Source organism: Tachyglossus aculeatus, chromosome X1, assembly GCF_015852505.1.
Source record: "Tachyglossus aculeatus isolate mTacAcu1 chromosome X1, mTacAcu1.pri, whole genome shotgun sequence".
Lineage (NCBI taxonomy): Eukaryota > Metazoa > Chordata > Mammalia > Monotremata > Tachyglossidae > Tachyglossus > Tachyglossus aculeatus.
The window spans coordinates 24,762,236-24,782,654 of NC_052101.1; the positions used below are offsets into that span (position 1 = coordinate 24,762,236).

Below are 20,419 nucleotides of genomic sequence, written 5' to 3' on the forward strand. Positions count from 1 at the left end.
ATGTAGTAATAATGATGGTATTTGTTAAGCACTTACCATGTGCCAAGCACTGTTCTAACCACTGGGGGAGATACAAGGTTATTAGGTTGTCCCAGGTGGGGCTCACAGTCTTAATCCTCATTTTACAGATGAGGTAACTGAGGCACAGAGAAGGTAAATGACTTGCCCAAAGTCAGAGTGCTGACAAGTGGCAGAGCTGGGATTAGAACCCATGGTCTCTGACTCCCAAGCCCGTGCTCTTTCCAACTAAAGGGGGAAGTGGAATGGGGAGCTGAGAGCCACGGGAATGAGGAAGCTGTTGAATCGTGGGAGAGGATCTCGAAAAGGACTGCAGGGGGTCTGCCGGGATTGTTTCTCCACCACCAAGGTCTCCCACTTACCCACCACTTTATCAGTTGTGGTGTGGGAGGAATGAAACTGTGTAAGAGATGAAGCAGCTGAGATGCAGAGTGGCGCTTTGCTCTCTCTCCCAGGCTGGGAACCCAAGAAACTGTTGTTTCTTCCAGCCTGGCTTGAACTCAGTGTATTTGGAACAAGGCGGTCCCTCTCTCTCTCACTCACTCTCCCTTGCGTGCACACACACACACATGCTCTCTCGCTCTCTCTCTCATTCCTGCCGTTGCGCTCTCTCTCACCCCTTCTCTCGCTCCTCAAGAGGTGACAACAAGTTGCTTGCAGACTTCACCTCCTGAGCTTTTGCAGAGGGAGAGCAAAGAGGACATTTGGTGGGCGGCGGAGGATATCGGTGGGTTGGTCTGGCTTTTTTCCTTCCAGAGCTCCCCATGGCTTAGGGTGGCTGGGGTGGATGGGGAGCAGGCATGGCAGACCTGGGCCAGTCTCGGCTCCAGAGGTCCTTCAGCGAGCACCTCAAGAACTCGACCACCAGAGCTTGGGCGGTGATCTGGAAGAGCGCGAGGGAGAGACGGCTGTCAGGTCAGTCCCGGAGAAAATCAGTTGGTGGGAGATGACCGGGAAAGGGATGGGGTTTTGGTTCAGACAGACTTCAAAGGGGGCATAGCCTCCTCACAGGATGCTAATAATAATGATGGCATTTGTTAAGTGCTTACTATGTGCCAAGCACTGTTCTAAGCGCTGGGGGAGATACAAGGTCATCAGGTTGTCTCACGTGGGGCTCACGGTCTTCATCCCCATTTTATGGATGAGGGAACTGAGGTGATGCAGCCTCCAGAGGTTCTGGGGGAGAAGGGACAAGCTGAGAAGCCCACAGGCTGCTTGGGGTTCGCACTAGAGAAGAGACCCTTCCCAAGGAAGAATGCTCCCCAGGGCTGGCCATTCCTGGGACTTGCGGGACAAGCAGATTAATAATAATAATAATAATAATGGTATCTGTTAAACACTTACTATGTGCCAGGCACTGTACTAAGCGCTGGGGTGGATACAAGCAAATTGAGTTGGACACAGTCCCTGTCCCATATGGAGCTCACAGTCTTAATCCCCATTTTACAGATGAGGTAACTAAGGCTCAGAGAAGTGAAGTGACTTGCCCAAGGTCACACAGCAGACATGTGGCAGAGATGGGATTAGAACGCATGATCTTCTGACTCCCGGGCTCTATACTCTACACCTTGCGGCTTCTCTAAGGATGATGATAATAATAATGTTAGTATTTGTTAAGTGCTTACTAGGTGACAAGCACTGTTCTAAGCGCTGGAGTAGATACAAGGTAATCAGGTTGTCCCACGTGGGTCTCACAGTCTTAATCCCCATTTAACAGATGAGGTAACTGAGGCACAGAGAAGCTAGGAAGGGTATCTTCCTGGCACCCAGAAGCAGGACATGACAGGTGAGGGCAGGGGGCATATGATATGTTGTGCCCAGTAACGACCCCCAGCCTGTGGCCAGAGACTGGAGATGCCGGATGACTTTGAGTCCGTTGTTGGGTAGGGATGTCTCTATCTGTTACTGAATTGTACTTTCCAAGTGCTTAGCACAGTGCTCTGCACACAGTAAGCGCTCAATAAATACGATTGAATGAATGAATGAATGAACCCAAGCCCTCGATCAGGAGCCGTGTGCCAAGGCGACCCCAAGCGCTAGTGCCGTGGCCCCAGCACGGGCTCCTGTGCAGGGTACCTGGCCCCGAGTGGTTGCTACAACAGAGTGGGGAAACAAACAACACTAGGCAAGATGTAGAAGCTGGAGCCTCATTCCTCTGCTTGGAGTGCATCCTCTCAGCTGTCAGGGGCTAGAGGCCTGGAGTGGGCTTAGCGAGGGTTGGGACACGGAGAGGGAAAGAGCAAGTGGGGGGGTGGGGGGGGAACTCTGTCAGCCTGCTCTGATGATACACAGACCAGCCCGCCTCCGCAGGAAAATCAGCCCCTTGAAATCTGCAGAGCAGTGGCTGCTTCCATCTTCCTCCTTGTTTCTCAGGATGGAGCCCTCAGGTCTTTTTCTGTGGGAGAGGGGACCTGTCCCTCTGCTCTCTAACCTGATTTCCCAAACCCTTTTTGCAGAAGGGAAAACGAAGGTAATACCCCGAATGCCTCTAAAGCTCTGTTAACTTTTCCCAAGTTCTCACATCATTTATTTTGTCCTTACACTCTATTCCTGGGGTGCGGAAGGTTTATTTCCCCCCCCACCCATTCTACAGATGAGAAAACTGAGATGCAAAGAGGACCAGTGACAGCCCAAGGTGACCCAGCAGGTCAGGGAAATAGCCAGGACCCTGCTCCCAGCTAGGTGTTCTAGACTAGGTAGCTAGTCTATACTAGAATTAATAAAGGCAGCAGTTCCTTCTCATGTGGTGACTGGGAAGAGATTTGTTTGGGACATCAAAGAAGATGATGGAGCCCATCACTGGAGCCCAGACTCAGAGCAGTATCACTGTCTGGCACCAGAAGGAAGTGGTTACATTATTGGAACACCCAAAAGAGCCTCATTAGCCAGGGTTCTGTGTCTTTCCTTCAGCTTAGCTCCTCCTAAGAGTTGAGTGAAGCACAATTCTAAGTAGTCATCAGTCAGTGCTATCTATTGAGTACTTAGGCCACTGCACTAAATGCTTGAGACTGTGATATGTGAAACCCATGTGGGATGGAGACTGTGTGATTTGATGACTTGGATCCACCCCGGTGCTTGGCACAGTGATGATGATAGAGTTTTCCATTGGAAAGGCTGGGTGAGCCACACATGGAACTATCCCAAGGGAAATCACCCTTCATACTTCCCTCTTCCTCTTGCTAACATCCATGCAATAATAACAATAATGGTGGTATTTATTAAGCACTTACTATGGGTCAAGAACTATACTAAGTGCTGGGGTAGATATGAGATAGTCATGTTGGATGCAGTCCCTGTCCCAGCTGGGGCATGACTGGTATTGCTGACTCAGGAGCCCAAAACCTGGCCAAGGTATTGTCTGTCTCATTTTGGGGTGGCTACCACCATGATGTCAGTCAAATTCGTATTTCCCAACCAATCTTCACTTCCCTAGATATGCTATCATAACAGCCCCTCTCAGCATTTAGGTGAATGTTGGTTTATTCTTTTTTAAAAAAAAATTCTGTTCACTTCCATTTTTACGAGTTATAGCTGTTTTCATTCTTGTTCTGCTGTATGCATACAGCAGTGTCTGGTTTCTGTCTTAGATTATGCTCTCCTGGAGGGCAGGTGCCATGCCTCCTTCTACTGTATGTTCCCAAACATCTCATAAAGTGCTCTGCTCTATATAGGTGCTTTATGAATACTTGTGGTACAAATAACACACTGGCCACTCTGGTAATACTATTTAATGGAGGAGCCTGGACTGACAGGGACAAAATGATCTACATCATGGTGTTAGAAGCATAGACTAGAACAAAAGCATTTGAATATGAGCTAGAAAAAACAATCAATCAATCAGTCATATTTATTGAGCACTCACTATGTGCACAGCAATGTCCTAAGTGCTTGTGATAGTATAATAGAATAGGAAGACATATTCCCTGCCCACAAAGAGCTCACTGTCTGGAGGAGGGGTTTACAAAGTTTGGGGAGTCATGCATAAAGGTTGAAATTGGAATTACTCCTAAAAGACTTCAGAAATCTGGAGGGCTTCATGGAAAGGTAGATTTGTAGTTATATTTTGGAGCTGGGGGATAGAGTTTTGGAAAAAGAAGTGGGGATTACACTCGCATCTCTGCTGCTGTGGTGATCTTGGACCAATCCACTGTGAATCATGTGCTTTCTGCAAGACCCTGAGTGTCAGCAGTTTCGGGCCAGGGATGAGCATTCTGCACTTCCTTGTGTTCCTTTACCCGACAACCACGCTTGCCTCACAAACAGAGCCGTCTCAGGAGGCAGGAACTGGCATACCAAAAAACCGCAGCATGGTTTCTCTTCCTCTGATTCCAAGACTAGGCTGGTTAATGCCCAAACTCCTTGCAAAATGTCAGCACCAAATGCCAGCCCAGAACTCCCCTTAGGGCTCGATCCAGTCCCGCAATCAGAGATGTTGATGGGGAAGATCTCTGGATAATAATAATAATAATAGCATTTGTTAAGCGCTTACTATGTGCAAAGCACTGTTCTAAGCGCTGGGGAGGTTACAAGGTGATCAGGTTGTTCCACGGGGGGGCTCACATAATTTTAATCTCCATTTTACAGATGAGGTAACTGAGGCACAGAGAAGTTAACTGACTTGCCCAAAGTCATACAGCTGACAGTTGGTGCAGCCGGAATTTGAACCCATGACCTCTGACTCCAAAGCCCGGGCTCTTTCCACTGAGCCGCACTGCTTCTCTCGAAGGGTCAATATTTTGGGCCCTCTCTAGGGACTCACACCGGTGTTTTCTTGACTGTTGTCCAGTTTGATTCAGTCTCCGGAGTCTCCAGGCTCCACAGAACTTGAAGTAGTCACTTAATTCCACTACCAGGCAGTGATCTGTCTACTGTGCTTGGATAGACATTGAAAACAGACTCCAAAAGGTGAGCATGACCTTCGGTATGCTTCAAGAACACAGTGTAGCCACAATAGGTTTTCATTTCCTACCAATATGAAGATCTGTAGAAGGCTGCTGTACAAGGCTGTGAGACCTGGACCTACTTCAGAAATCACAGTCCAGCTCCTGCAAGCCTTTTCTTCAGCCTCAACTAGGAACCAGACTCAACATGAACTAGCAGGACAAGGCTATCAACAGTGTGGTCCTGAAACCCACTCAGATCAACAGTACTGAAGCAACACTCCCGCCGACTTAGTTGGCGCTGGGTCGGATAAGAAAAATGGATGGCAGCAGGGTATCCGAGTAGCTAAAGAGGCCAATTCAACTCTAGAGGGCCTGATAAAAAAATTGTTTTGAAGAGGTGGTGATGCCCACGGTCAAACAAGGTGGCAAGACATTGACTGTTGGGAGGCCACAGCAGAAGATGGACCAGCCTGATGAAAAGAAGATGGAGGAGGGTTGGCTCTCCTACAGCAAAGTCTTCATGGGAATTGGGATGAGATGCAGCACGGTTGAAAACGGAGAAGCACCCCCATGTGAGACAAACCCAAAAGAGTGCAACAAGCATCTGTCTTGTAAACAATGCCAGTGGGGTGTCCAGATTCCACTGGTCTTTTCAACTATATCGGCCTGCATGAGTAGCACCACCAAGTCAGCAGCGTCATCTTTGAATATCAAAGACCTATATCTATTCACTCTAAGGAACAACGCATACTGACCGGAAGCTGGCTGTGGACAGGGAAAGTGTCTGCTTATTGTTGTATTGTACTCTCCCAAGTGTTTAGTACAGTAATCTGTGCACAGTAAGCACTCAATAAATACAACTGAATGAGTGAATACTGAGCTTGATATATTGGAGAGGGGTGAGGAGGGCTGATAATGCTGTTTTAAATCAGTTAAATAATTGAGGTCCAAGAGAAACTTGGCAGGGATTGTAAGATATTAGGTTGCCAGAAATTTAAAATCCTTGGTTCTGCCTTTCTATAGGCCCCTCCTCCTCCTTCCAATCCACTAGATACATTATTGCTGAGATGTGGATAAAGGGCAAGGGGATGTTTTGGCTGGTAGAAGCAGCATGGCGTAGTGGACAGAGCACAGGCCAGGGAATCAGAAGGTCATGGGTTCTAGCCCCAGCTCCGCCACCTGTCTGCTGGGTGATGTTCGGCAAGTCACTTTACTTCTCTGTGCCTCAGTTACCTCATCTGTAAAATGGGGATTGAGAATGTGAGCCCCAAGTGGGGCAGAGATTGTGTCTAACCCGATTTGCTTGTATCGACCCCAGCACTGAGTACACTGCCTGGCACATATTAAGCGCTTAACAAATACCATACCGTACAGATGCCATGAATATATTTAGAAACCTACCTGCAAGGCTCAATTAAATGAGGTCACCACCATAGAAGAAAAGTTGTCTCTCATGTGATGTTGCTTCACACAGCAGGGTGACCGAGGAATGGAAACTTTCAGCATTATGCTGGCCTGGAGTGGAGTAAGTTGTGCATTACGGGTGTGGGAGGGATGGGGGAGAGGAAAATCTCTCCTTTTCTGTGCCTTTATTTAGGACAGGTGGACCTAAAACTCATGGCTCGTAAGCCACACCCTGTGGCTTTTGCACATCTGGTTGCAGATGTTCCAGGGCTGGCCTGGGCTGGCTTCCTCCGTCCAATTTTATCTCAGCCCCCTGTCAGGAGAACAGGATTCCTCATGGCCTGTTCCCATGAAGCAGGAAAATCCTGGAACACTACTGCAACCTCATATCCCGAACATCTCTGCCAAGAAAGCTGAGCACCAGTCCAGAGGTTGGACATATAAGAAGGGAAGCCAGAGAAAGATTCTTGGGCTATTAGGAAAAGTTGTTGCAATGATTCCTAGCCAGAAGCTTCAAGTCTGAAAATAAGGGGTGGTTAAAATACGAATGAATGAATTCCAGGGACCAGTTTAAACAGCATTAGGATCCATGTATCTATTAAGCACATTTTCTGTGAAGAGGGGTTGTAGGACAATGTGCCACTTTTATCTCTGGTCGAAGCAAGATAGACAGACTTCCACACTGAGGCCCACCCCCTGTACTTCACCTCATTCCCCATCCTGGCTTGTGGCCAGGGAAGCCCTACCACCCTCCCATTTCCTTCCCACCCGCCTTGCTGCCCAGCCAGCCCTCATCACATTAGGGGTAGTCACTGGCTGTTCTTGCAGCTAGTGGATGGATACACACACGTGGTATCTACCCTCCATGGAGCATTCTGATGTCAGACATCACATCACATGCACCATTTTGTAGAATCTGCTCAAAGAGCCCATGCTTTCCTGAGGGGGCTCCTGGCCCTACACCTGTTGTTGGGTCTTTGTGTTCCCCTCCCAGGCCCCTCTGAACATTGGCACCATCCTGAGCCACAGAACCAGGTGAGAAAGGAAAAGGCAGAGGGGAGCCTGATGCTTAAAATAAAATGACTGGGCGTTAAGTTGTCTGGTGCGGTATTCATTCATTCAATTGTATTTATTGAGAGCTTACTGTACGAAGAAGTATCTGTAGTGGACGGGGGACCGACGATGAAAATTGAGCCGTTCAGTATAAAACTGGACAGTTGGCACCCTACCCATGGCTCTTTAAAATTTTCTCTCCTTTGATCTTTCTGCAAATGATTCCCTTCTCCCTGCATCTGCACCATCCCCCCCCCCTCCCCAACCCGACCCCTACCCTTCCCTCCTGAGTCGGCCTAGTCTTACACACACACAACCACACCAACCCTGTTTGATTTTCTTTTTCATTTTTGTACTTTGCCACCACTACCAGCCCCTTTCCAGTGTTACAGCGTACATCTCCTGGGACCATCAAGGGTGCAGGATAAGACTGAGTCACAGAGAGTTCTGGAAGGGGATGCCATACCCCCCAACCAAGCTTGGAACCAACTCTGAAACTTTGGAAGACTGCAGAGCCCACGCTGTGGGTCTGAGAGAAAGGGCAAGCAGCAGTAAAATAATGGCATTTTTCAAGAAGCCACAGTATTCAGGTTTGGGTGTGGGTGCAGGGCTGGCTAGTGTGGGGAGGCCTTTGAAGAAACTATGGGGGAATGCGGGGGGATGCAGTTAAGTTAGGTACACATGGGAGAGAAATGGAGTGGCTAGTGATAGGGGCAGAGGGAGTATGGGACTTTTCTGACCACTGTCTGGGTAGGAGAGGACACTAATGGGTTGGTCGGGGCTGGGGTGGGGTGGGGGGGCAAACTCTAGAAATTAAAGTCGCCTTGCCATCATGGAACCTGCAGAGACACTTGTGGAAGCACAAAAGAAAGTGATCCCATAGTCAAGAATGGAAGACTAGAAATAGATGAAAGGCACAAAGTGAATAAATAAACATACAGATTAGTACGAGGGTGTTAAGACGCCTGATGGGATGGCAGAACTGAGAGGCTGAGGAGACTCAACCAGGAATCCTAGAGGTGATTTTGTAGAAGGGCTTGGAAGGAGTGGAAGGGCTTGAAGCTGAGAGGTCAGGGAGGAATCGATATACGCTGAAAGGGTGCTTAGTCACTGAGGTCTGGATGGTTTGATTAATCAGTGGTATTTTTTGAGCACTCAGACATGATCCCTGTCCACAAGGAGTTTACAGTCTAGACAAGTTGGTAGATCAGTGTACAGTCTGCTTCCCCTGCCCATCTTATGTACCAAAGCTCTCTTCCTATTGGGAGGGCACAGTAAGGAGAGGAGGGTTACTGACTGACCCCTGATGGGGCTTTCCTGGATTCTATGTTTTGGATATCTGTGTCTGCTTTCTGGGGTTTCTTCCTTGAAGTCTCTTTGCTGGCTGGATCCCCCTCTGGAGTTTATCTTTGCTCTGGGCTTTGGATTCTCTCTGAGAGAGGCACGGCCCAGTGGAAAAAGCCTGGGCCCGGGAGCCAGCAGACCTGGGTTCCAAGCCTGGCTCTTCCACTTGTTGTATGACTGTGGGTGAATTGCTTAACTTCTCTGTGCCTTAGTTTCCTCACATGTAAAATGGGGATAAAATCCCCGGTCTCGCTCGTCTCGCTCCCTCTTAGACTGTAAGCCCTATGTGGGACAGGGACTGTGTCCAATCTTCTTATCTCGTATCTACCTATCGCTTAGTACAGTGACTGGCAAACAGTGCTTAGCAAATATCACAATTGCTATTATTATAATTATTAGCTCAGGCAAGTATCAACTAGGGGGCTTGGTGCAGGCAGACTCTCGCTACATTGGGAAGCCATTTCTTATGTGAACTTTCTGTGAAACACTAACCCAACTATGGTATTCAGGCCAACGAGACACAGGGATCCCTGGGTATCAGCATTCTACTCTTGAAGGAGATGAAGGACAATTTTCCTGAGAAATTCACCTAACCCTTTCCTACAGGAATGGCTGCGTGCCCTACAGCTCCAAAATCACTCTTTCCCTCATCTGGGGGAGGCGGTGGGCGCCTCTGCCCTGAAATGAAACATTCCTTCGGTAAAATAAATAGAGGTCACATTGACTGTGACAGTAATAAATGGCCTGGTTACTGAAATTGGCTTCAGGAATATTTTTCTTGAAAACACGTTCTGGGTCTTTTGTGGCTCTGCGTGCCAGGGCTGACACACGTTTCTTGTGTTAATCTCTCCAGAAACTGAAAGAGATTTATGTAGCTTGTAGTTTCTCTACTTAGCAGCCTGTAAGTGTCCTTATATGAGATAGAGATCAGCTAGTTGCCTTTCTCAGGGACTGTTCAAGATGCAGGGAGGCCGGTTCCCAAGGTGTGGGCCAGAGAGAAGCCCCTTCCCAGGCGCTAGGCAAACCGGGGCCTAATCCAGGGTGCTTAGGAAGGGGGACTTCTTGGCCTCCCCACTGCAGTTCTCAGTAGGGAAGACAGTGATCTCTTGGGCTGCCACCCTGACCTGCCCCGAGGTTCATGTGTACTGTCTAGATCCTGACCATCTGGCTTCTGAGAGTCCACGGGGGCAGCTGTCTAAACTATTCATTCAATTGTATTTCCCTAGTGCTTACTGTGTGCAGAGCACTCTACTAAATGCTTGGGAGAGTACAAAATAACAATAAATGCATTCCCTGTCCACGATAAGCTTACAGTCTAGATGGGGAGACAGACATTAATATAAATAAATATAATACAGATATGTACATTAGTGCTGTGGGGCTGGGAGGGGGGATGAATAAAGGGAGCAAATCAGCGTGACGCAGAAGGTAGTGGGGGAAGAGGAAAGGAGAGGCTTTGTCAGGGAAGCCCCAGAGACCCAAGCAGCTTCAGCTGATGACTGTTCCTCTTCTTTCAGTTCTCTGGGATCATTTCTGGCTGCCCAGGCCCAGGGATGGAAAGGTCTGCTTTTTGGAAAAATTTCATTCACAGGTATCATACCAGGCCTTCACTGTTCCCTCTGCTTCTCCTGGGATTAGCTGTCAGTCTTTGGAAAGAGGCCCATGTAGTTCTGGAGTTGTGATCTTCCGCACTGCCTTTACTCCGTCTTGGGCACTGGACTCAGAGCAGCACCAGGAGTGGCCCAGCCTTTGGGCTTCAGGAGCTGGGCCTGACCTCACCAAAGCTGAATTGGGTTAGGTGTTGGCCAGGTTGGGATGCCCCTGTGGCACCAGGAAATCCGTCCTGTTTTGGACTAGGGGCATGGTCCTGGGGCAGGGGCACTGTCAAGTGGTGGCGGAAGTTTGGCAGTGGTACAGAGTCCTCTAGCCTTTCGGGACTATCACTCCCAGCAGTTTGCAGGGGCAAACATAGTAATGATGATGGTATTTCTTAAACGCTTATTATGAGTACAGTGCTCTGCACACAGTAAGCGCTCAATAAATACAATTGAATGAATGAGTAAAGCAGTGTTCTAAGCACTGGGGTAGACACAAGGTAATCAGGTTGGACATAGTCCCTGTCCCACATGGGCTCACAGTCTTAATCTCCATTTTAAAGATAAGGGAACTGAGGCTCCGAGAAGTGAAGTGATTTGTTTAAGGTCATACAGCAGACAAATGGCAGAGCCGGAACTAGAAGCCAGGTCCTTCTGACTCCCAGGGCTGAGCTCTATCCATGTAGCCATGCTGTTTCTCAATCGTAAATGTTCAAATACTACTTGCCAGGCGTGAACCAATCCAGTTCAGCAGAGAATCACTTCTAGGCCCTCCTGAAACCCTACTGAATAATAATAATAATAATAATGTTTGTGTTTGTTAAGCGCTTACCATGTTCCAAGCACTGTTCTAAGCGCTGGGGTAGATACAAGGTAATCAGGTTGTCCCACATGGGGCTCACAGTCTTAATCCCCGTTTTACAGATGAGGTCACTGAGGCACAGTGAAGTGACTTGCCCTAAGTCACATGGCTGACAAGTGGCAGAGCTGGGATTAGAACCCATGACCTCTGACTCCCAAGCCCACACTCTTTCCGCTAAGCCATGCTGCTTCTCAATTCTACTGAATGAGAATGAGTGTGAGGGGGCGAAGCTAGGCAGGACCAGAGCTGGGGGTGAGGCTGTTCAATCGGGAGGCCCAGTGACTTGTAGCGGGCAAGGTGGGAACTGGTTGCACCACTCCTGAAGCGCACGCCCCTTCCCCTCCACTGTTAATAATAATAATGATGGCATTTATTAAGCACTTACTATGTGCAAAGCACTGTTCTAAGCGCTGGGGAGGTTACAAGGTGATCAGGTTGTCCCATGTGGGGCTCACAGTCTTAATCCCCATTTTACAGATGAGGGAACTGAGGCCCAGAGAAGTGAAGTGACTTGCCCAAAGTCACACTGCTGACAAGTGGCAGAGGTAGGATTTGAACCCATGATCTCTGACTCCAAAGCCCGTGCTCTTTCCACTGAGCCATGCTGCTTCACTGTTCCCCTGTCACTGCCACTTCAATCCCATTGCCTTTCTCTACCCTGTTTCCACCCAGCCCACTGCTCCCTCCCACCCACCTGTCCCCTTTCCTTGCAGCAGTGGCAGCTGTGACAGCCACCAAGGCAGTATATACAGGAGTGGTAACTTCATCATCACCAACAACTTCTGTAGAGTGTCTTCTGTGTGCAGAGCATTATGCCCAGTATTCTGGACATACAAAAACAGTTAAAGACATCACCCCTACCCTCTAGGAGCTTACTGTCTAGTGGAGGAGGCAAGTGGACACAGATTGCCAGATAGACCATAGGGAAGAGAGGAAGAACGGAGCTATAAGTTATAGAAAACAAAGTGAAACAATTAACTAATTCAGTAAAATAAATGAATATGCTAGTCCCAGCCATGTTCAGAGTGCCTGGCTGAATCTCTTAGACTGTGAACTGAACGGGGGGCTGGGATTGTGTCTGATCTACTTCTAGAGTATCTACCCTGGTCCTTAGAACAGTGTGTTGCATATAGTAAGTGCTCTGCAAATGCCACAATCATTATTATCCTGGCGATCCAGGTGGCAAGCGAGAACTGGGACAGAACCCAAAATAAGCGACTTTTGGCCAGACCCAACATCCAGGATCCAGGCTAGGTAGTTCTGTAGTCATTGAGAGAATTTCCCTGCTGGAGTTTCGAGACTCCAGGTAGGGCTGGCTCTCCTAGGAGTGCAGAAAGTCTGTCTCTGGCTAGGTTTCTTTTCGACTGTAGGGTTGGGGCAGGGAGCAGGGACTGCCTTCAGTGGGAGGTCCCCATGACTTCCGCTACAGTCCCACCCCAACAGTAGGGACACATTTCCTACTCCTCAGTACTGGCATTTGGCTCCAATCAATCAATCAATCAATCGTATTTATTGAGCGCTTACTATGTGCACAGCACTTTACTAAGTGCTTGGGAAGTACAAATTGGCAACACATAGAGACAGTCCCTACCCAACAGTGGGCTCACAGTCTAAAGGGGGAGACAGAGAACAGAACCAAACATACCAACAAAATAAAATAAATAGGATAGAAATGTACAAGTAAAATAAATAAATAAATAGAGTAATAAATATGTACAACCATATATACATATAACAACCATATATACATATATGGTTGTATATATGGCTCCAGTGTGTGTCGGTGGCTTTGCCAGAGGAACCCTGAAAAAAAAGTTTCCAGCATTTGTGGGAGGGAGGAGGGGGATGGAGGGGAGATGAGAGAGAGATCAGCCCATCCCTGTGGCTTAAATTAACTCATTCCTCACTAGGTCAGCTTCAACGGAGCTTTGTTTTGTTGTCTGTCTCCCCCTTCTAGACTGTGAGCCCGTTGTTGGGTAGGGACCGTCTCTATATGTTGCCGACTTGTACTTCCCGAGCGCTTTGCACACAGTAAGCGCTCAATAAATAGGATTGAATGAATGAATGAACGGAGCTGAGCCTCATAGCTTCAGCGGGCCAGGAGGTTGCTACCGTCAGATTGCAGAATCCTTAATGAGAGAGCCGATTGTGTACTCTCAGCGGGAATTCCAAGAACTAATTCCAGAAGGAGTGGGTGTGGACAGGAGAGGAAGCTCCAGCGTTTGTCAGAAGGTGGCAACAGAGCAGCTATCAGCATGTAATTTTTGCCATCGCAAAACTGGAGCTGGGAGGGAAGGAAAGAGGAGAGATATTGAGTCCATTTAGCCACCAGAAAATAGAGTTTCGGGGTGAGGGTGTGTCCTATGCAGGGGAGGGAAGAGATGGAGTTCATTTATTCATTCAGTCGTATTTATTGAGCGCTTACTGTGTGTGGAGCACTGTACTAAGCTCTCGGGGAAGTACAATTCAACAGTAGACATATTCCCTACCCACAACGAGGTTCCTGGGAGAGGTGGAAGGGTCGGGAAGAAAGAAAGCATTCCGAGGTTGCCCTTGAGGATGTCTGGACTCTCGGAGGGGCTGAGGTCTTTCTTACTGAGAATTTCCTGGGGGCGGGAGGGAGGAGAGTTCGGATGAGATGAAATTTGGCAAGGAGAGTGAGAAGGGCATTCCTGGAAGAGGGGGAGATGTGAGTAATTGCTTGGGAGTGGGCAGTTGCGTTTGCAGAAGATGAGAAAGGTCATTTGAGAAGCAGCATGGCTCGGTGGAAAGAGCACGGGCTTGGGAGTCAGAGGTCATGGGTTCAAATCCAGGCTCTGCCGCTTGTCAGCTGTGTGACTTTGGGGAAGTCACTTAACTTCTCTGTGCCTCAGTTACCTCATCTGTAAAATGGGGATGAAGACTGTGAGCCCCACGTGGGACAACCTGATCACCTTGTATCCTTCCCAGCTCTTAGAACACTGCTTTACACTTAGTAAGCACTTAACAAATGCCATTATTATTATTATTTATGCTGAGCAGAGGGCACAAACCGGGGACAGGAGTTTTAAGGGGGAAGAATAATAATGATGGTATTTGTTGAGCTCTTACTGTGTGCCAAGCACTGTTCTAAGCACTGGGGTAGATACAAGGTAATCAGGTTGTCCCACGTGGGGCTTCCAGTCTTCATCCCCGTTTTACAGATGAGGTAACTGGGGCCCAGAGAAGTTAAGTGGCTTGCCCAAGGTCACTCAGCAGACAAGTGGCAGAGCCGGGATTAGAACTCATGTTCTCTGACTCCCAAGCCCGTGCTCTTGCCACTAAGCCATGCTGCTTCTCACAGGGCCAGTTGTAGAGACTCCTAAATCCCAGGGCCAAGAGTGGCAACCTTGTGGATCAATCAGTCATTGGTATTTTTTGAGCAATTACGATGTGCAGGGCATTGTACTCACCGCTTGGGCGAGTACAATACAACAGAATCAGCTTACACAGCCCCTGCCCATAATGAGTTTACAGTCTAGGGGGAGAGTTACACTGTTCAGCAAGGGATTGTGTCTTTAGCACTCTTGTACAGTATTCTCCCAAGGGCACTGAATACGCTCAATCGGTGGTATTTATGATTCATATTGCTGCATGGAAGAACAGACCGGAGAGGTGAGGCAACAGTACGGACACACTCAGTATCTGACTCCATGCTGCTCAGATGGAAGAGTCTTCTACTTGGCTGGGTCTGTTTCTCTGCAGACCTCTAGTTTGATAATAATAACAGTGATGGCATTTATTAAGTGCTTACTGTGTGCAAAGCACTGTTCTAAGTGCTGGGGAGGATACAAGGTGATCAGGTTGTCCCACGGGGGGCTCACAGCCTTCAGCCCCATTTTACAGATGAGGTAACTGAGGCACAGAGAAGTTAAGTGACTTGCCCAAAGTCACACAGCTGACAATTGGCAGAGCCGGGGTTTGAACCCATGACCTCTGACTCCAAAGCCCGTGCTCTTTCCACTGAGCCATGCTGCTTCTCAGTGGAGAAGCTCTTCTAAGTTTGATGAATTTAGATCTTTGTTGTGTGGACAGGGATGTGTTCACTTTGTCCCTGCTACCTGGGGCCCAGGGCTAGTGGATTTTACAGGCCACCACCACCTCACATGATGCAGATGTTATTACATCATGGGTGCCCAAGATTTCTAGACCGTGCATTGTTGGGTAGGGACCGTCTTTTTTTTTTGATGGCATTTATTAAGTGCTTACTATGTGCAAAGCACTGTACTAAGCGCTGGGGAGGTTACAAGGTGATAAGGTTGTCCCATGGGGGGAGCTCACAGTCTTAATCCCCATTTTACAGATGCAGTAACTGAGGCCCAGAGAAGTGGGCCTCACACAGCTCACAAAGTCACACAGCTGACAATTGGTGGAGCCGGTATTTGAACCCGTGACCTCTGCCTGACCTCTTGCCACTGCGCCACGCTGCTTCTCTCATATGTTGCTGATTTGTACTTCCCAAGCTCTTAGTACAGTGCTCTGCACAGTAAGCGCTCAAAAAATATGATTGAATGGAGAAGTGACAGTGGAGCCTTCTCCCCAGCTGAACTGAATTAGCTCCCTGCAAGGAGCCTCCCCCATTTCAAGGTGAGTTTCCCCACTCACTCTCCCAATTCATCCGCTCTTGTGTACCCTAATTGCACTTTGTAATTGATGGCGCCAAATGCTTTCTTGGTGCCTCTGCCTGTGTCCAGCTCTTTCTGAACCAAAGGGTTTTGTGGAAAGGGAAGGAGAGGAGAGGTCAGATGAGAGGAGAGTGACCCCCTGCTCCTGGTGCTTTTCTGTTTCCAGTTTTCCAAAGCAGAGTTGGGCAAGGCTACTAAGTTGGATTAGCCAAGCTTTGGCTCCCTGTATTGGCTCTCTACTGCCTCTGTCCACAACCATCAGTGCATCAGAGAGATTTATCGAGCACTTAGTGTGTGCAGAGAGCACTGTATTAAGCGCTTGGGAGAGTACAACAGCATTGGTCGATACGTCCCCTGTCTGCAACAAGCTTACAGTGTAGAGGGTGAGACAGACATCAGTATAAATAAATAATTTATAGGTAGGTATATAGTGCTGTGGGGCTCAGGACTGGGTGAATACCAAATGCCCAAACAATAGACTAGAGCTACATTTAAGAGGAAGAAGTTCTAACATGGGAAGAGAGTCAGGTGTGGAGCAGCAGTGGAAGCTAGTGTAGCTGGGGGCCACATTGAGGGGTGTTTTGAGGAGGAGAGGCAATATCCCCGGCCTGAAAACCCATGAGTTCTCATTTGACTTGAATGCTTTGTTGGTAGCTGAGTTCAAGTTGGCCCTCAAACTTGTCCAGGGGAGCAGAACACTTGGAAAGTTCAAAATATTCCAAGTCCACAGGGAAATTACATTTTAACAGGGGAGACAGGCGGAAAAGTATTTTTAAGCAGAGTCATCAAAATAGTTGATTGTACAGTTGAATAAATGTATAAACCTGAGTGAAGATGGGTATAAGTGCTAGAAGCAGCTGTTGAGCTTAGATGAGGTGGGCTGCTGGGAATGAATCAGGAAGGCACGTTGGAGGTGGTGGCCTCTCAGGAGGGCTTCTGAATAGGGGGAGGGCTGAAGTGGGGAAGGAGGGCCTGCTGTTTGGTAGGGACCGTCTCTTTATGTTGCCAACTTGTACTTCCCAAGCGCTTAGTACAGTGCTCTGCACACAGTAAGTGCTCAATAAATACGATTGAATGAATGAATGAATTCCAAGCTGGGGGAGCAGTGTGAGGGAGAAGATGGTGATGGGATGGGGTCTAGTTAGAAGGTAAATCATCAGTTCTTTTCTCTAGCAGATTAAAACAGAGTAGAGCAGGGCAGAGCAGTGTGTTTCTCATGCCAACTTGTGCCACCAGGGCTCATTCATTCAGTCATTCAGTTGTATTTATTGAGCACTTACTTTGTGCAGGTTATTGTACTAAGCACTCGGGAGAGTACAATGTAACAACAAAGACATATTTCCTGCCCACAAGGAGCTTACAGTCTAGAGAAGCAGTGTGGCCTAATGGATAGAGCTTGGGCCTGGGAGTCAGAAGGTCATGGTTTCTAATCCCAGCTCCACCACTTTTCCACTGGGTGCCTTGGGCAAATCATTTCACTTCTCTATGCCTCAGTTATGTGATCTGTAAAATGGGGATCAAGACTTTGAGCCCCATGTGGGACCAGGGATTGTGTCCAACCCGATTGGCTTGTATTCTCCCCAGTGCTTAGAATAGTGCCTGGCCCATAGTAAGCACTTAACAAATATCATAATTATTATTAAAGTGGGAAACAGACATTAATATAAATAAAAAATTACAGATATGTTCATATCTAAAGATCAGGGAGCTCCCGAGCACCAAAGCCTATTAGAAGAAGACAAGATCGCCAGGCTTTTCTTGAAACGGCTGCCGTGGGCCCTCTTGGAGTAGTCACTCCTTTGACAGAGTTGGGGCTGGCATCTGGGCCTGGGCAGGGAATGTGTCTGTTTATTGTTACAGACAATGTTGTTTATTGTTTATTGTTATATTGTGCTCTCCCAAGTGCTTAGTACAGTGCAGTGCACACAGTAAGCACTCAATAAATATGACTGACTGAATGAATGAATGAATGGGCCTCAGCTTCAGGCTGGATTGGGCTGTCATGGCTCAGGAGGAGAGGGGCTGGGGAAAGTACTGCCCTGGAGGACTGGAGTCTATCGGGCCCCTGTGGAGTGGTGGGGATCAGGCAACACTCTGTGCCTCTTAGAGAGCAAGGAGTTGTTGCCCTCCAATGCCAGAGCTATTGGCAGGGGTCAGGACCAGGAAATGGAGCCTGGAGCAGCAGCAGTGCTTGAAGGAGACTTTGGAGCAGCTGGGAGCGACTTGGAAAGGGAAGCGACAGCACTTGGAGTCAGTTCAGGGAAAGTTTGTTTCTCATCCCTGACTCCCTGAGGCGGTGCTCCCCACCCAGGCTGGGGAGGAGGAGGAGGAGGAGGGAGGGAGGGAAGGAAGGAGAGAGGGAGGGAGGGACGGATGGAGGGAGGCTGACAGCTGGGCTTGGCTGGATACAGACAGCAGAGCTCTGTGACTCTCCCTCAGGCCGGACATCCCAGGGTGGGCAGGAATTTGAAGGGGCTCGGAGGGGGACGTCGGGCTCAGCCATAGCCCTGCACCCCAGCCCCCATCTCTTCATGGAAGGTAGGAGAGCAACCCTAGACTGGGATGGGGGCTCAGAATCCCAGATTGGGGGCAAAGAGGAGGTGGGGAAGAGCATGTGCTTAGGAAACACATGGTGGGGGTCAGGCTGGGCTGGGAGGCAAGGTTTGGTTGGCTGGAATGGGGTATCTGTGTTAACCTGGAGCTGAGAGGAAAGTGGAGGAAGTGGGGGTGGGCCAGGCCTTAGCATCATCTCCTTTGAGGCCCCTGCGTCCTAGCCAGTGATGGTCATCTCTGGTGGCCCTCACCCAGCTGCTCTGTTCTGACAGCGGGGTGGCCTGGGCCCTTTCGTTTTCCTTGCCCTCAAACCGAGAATCCAGGGCCAGGTCCTCATGACCTCTCTGTGTGGGACAAGAGCAGGGTTGACTCATTCAACATGAAGGGGAAAATAAGAGGCAGGGAGAAGAGGACTTGAGATTCTGCTGGATACAGGCTTCAGGATGGGCTGGCGGCTGGACCCAGCCCTGCTCTGCCCCTATGGCACCTCCCTGCAGTTTACTGTGGGTTTCAGAGAGAGGCTGCTGAGAGGGGTCTCTCCGGGAGGCAGGATCAGGATTCAAAGTCTCAGTGCCTCGTTTATCTCTACTGTCCTGGAGTGTCCCCACTTCTGCCTCTCACAGTGTCCCCCAGGCCAGCTGGGATTGGTCCCCTAGCTGAGATCTGAGCAAACCAGCTCAGCTGGGCTCAGGTCAGACTAGTCACACAGAGAGGAGGCAGCACAGAATTCTCACAGGGTCAGCAGGGTCAGTGAGTGCAGGCGGTAGCTATTTTTCTATTTTCCACACCCTAGAGCTGGTGGACGGGGGAGGAGCAAGGCTGCAGGAGAGGGGAGAAGGTGGGCTGGGGGAGAAGGGAAGGGGGGGGCTAAAGGAGGGGAGGAGAAGAGGGACTATGGGAGGGGGGAGGAGTGGAGCTGGGGAGAAGGGAGAAGGGCGACTAAGGGAAGGGAGAGGAGCGGGACTTGGAGGGAGGGGTGAAGAGGGGCTAGGGAAATGGGGAGGAGCAGGCTTTGGGGAGGGGGAGAAGGGAGGAGCAGGGCTGGGGGAGAGGGGAGAAAGGGGGCTAGAAGAGTGGAAGGGTGGGGCTGGGGGAAAGGAGAGAAGGGGGGCTGAGAGCTGGAACCCCGGCAGGCAGCCCACTGGTGCAGCCAAGGTTTTTCGGCCCCAGCTGGGCTGGGAACCAGCGTCTCATGAGCTTGAGCATCAGTGGCGTGTCAGAGACGACTGGGCAACTCTTGGGAAAATGTAAACACTGGGAAGGAAACCCAAACCTCACTTCCTCCAGTAGCACAGTGGGAAACAGAGCTCCTCCCCAGAGCTGGGGGCCTGGGGGGCGGAGGAGGGACGGCTGTCCTGGGAGAGAAGGCCGGAAAGAACAGCTCAGGGAGCTAGCTGGTCAGGTTAACACTTTAAATCCCAGATGGGTAACAAGAACAAAATTCCTGGAGGCCTGGAGCGCCCCAGTCCCTGCTCCCTTCCACCTGCATCCCCACATCCCCCGAACAGAGGAGGGACTTGGGGCCCAATAATAATTCAAGTACATAGTAGGCCTGTTGATATTCTAGGAGTTTGGTGGTAGGGGATTTTAGCAGCTGGCAGCTTCCTCTTAACTTTATTTTCCAGGGGTCAGTGAGGGCTGGGCAGAAGGGCTCAAAGCATCAACCCCGGGGGCAATTTTGGCGGTCAGGCGTATTTCTGTTGTTATAGCCCAGAAAACAAGAGACCTGTCCTTCCCTGCTCCATCATCTGCCGCCCCACCCCAGAAGCTCCCCTGTCCTACAACCTCCAGGAGCTGCTACCCACACTCCAGAGCTTCCCTGCACAAGTCTGACACCCCCGTTCGCAGACCGCTGAGAGGAAGGGCAGAGAGCTGTTTCGGGTGTTTGCGGAAGTTTTTGCCCTGTCTGTGGCTGTGACGTGGGTCTATCAGCCACAGTTCCCTTTTTTATAAACTCTGAAGTGATGAGTTCTTCCTTCTCCTGACCTTCCTTCTCCTGCCCACCCACACTGCTTCCCTCCTCTAGTCTTTCCATCCCTTTTCCTTCCTTCTCACTGTTCATTT

The 20,419-nt window shown here is 49.4% G+C and overlaps 1 protein-coding gene across 1 annotated transcript in view; it reads left to right on the top strand.

Annotated features, from left to right (window-relative positions):
- The first annotated feature begins 803 nt into the window (after positions 1–803).
- LOC119919755 (rho GTPase-activating protein 7-like) overlaps positions 804–20,419 on the top strand; it is a 102,559-nt gene continuing 82,943 nt past the window's right edge. Inside the window, exon 1 of the mRNA XM_038740423.1 lies at positions 804–933. Within this exon, the coding sequence (XP_038596351.1) occupies positions 819–933 (115 nt within the window). The 5' untranslated portion in view covers positions 804–818. The remainder of the gene's footprint in view (positions 934–20,419) is intronic.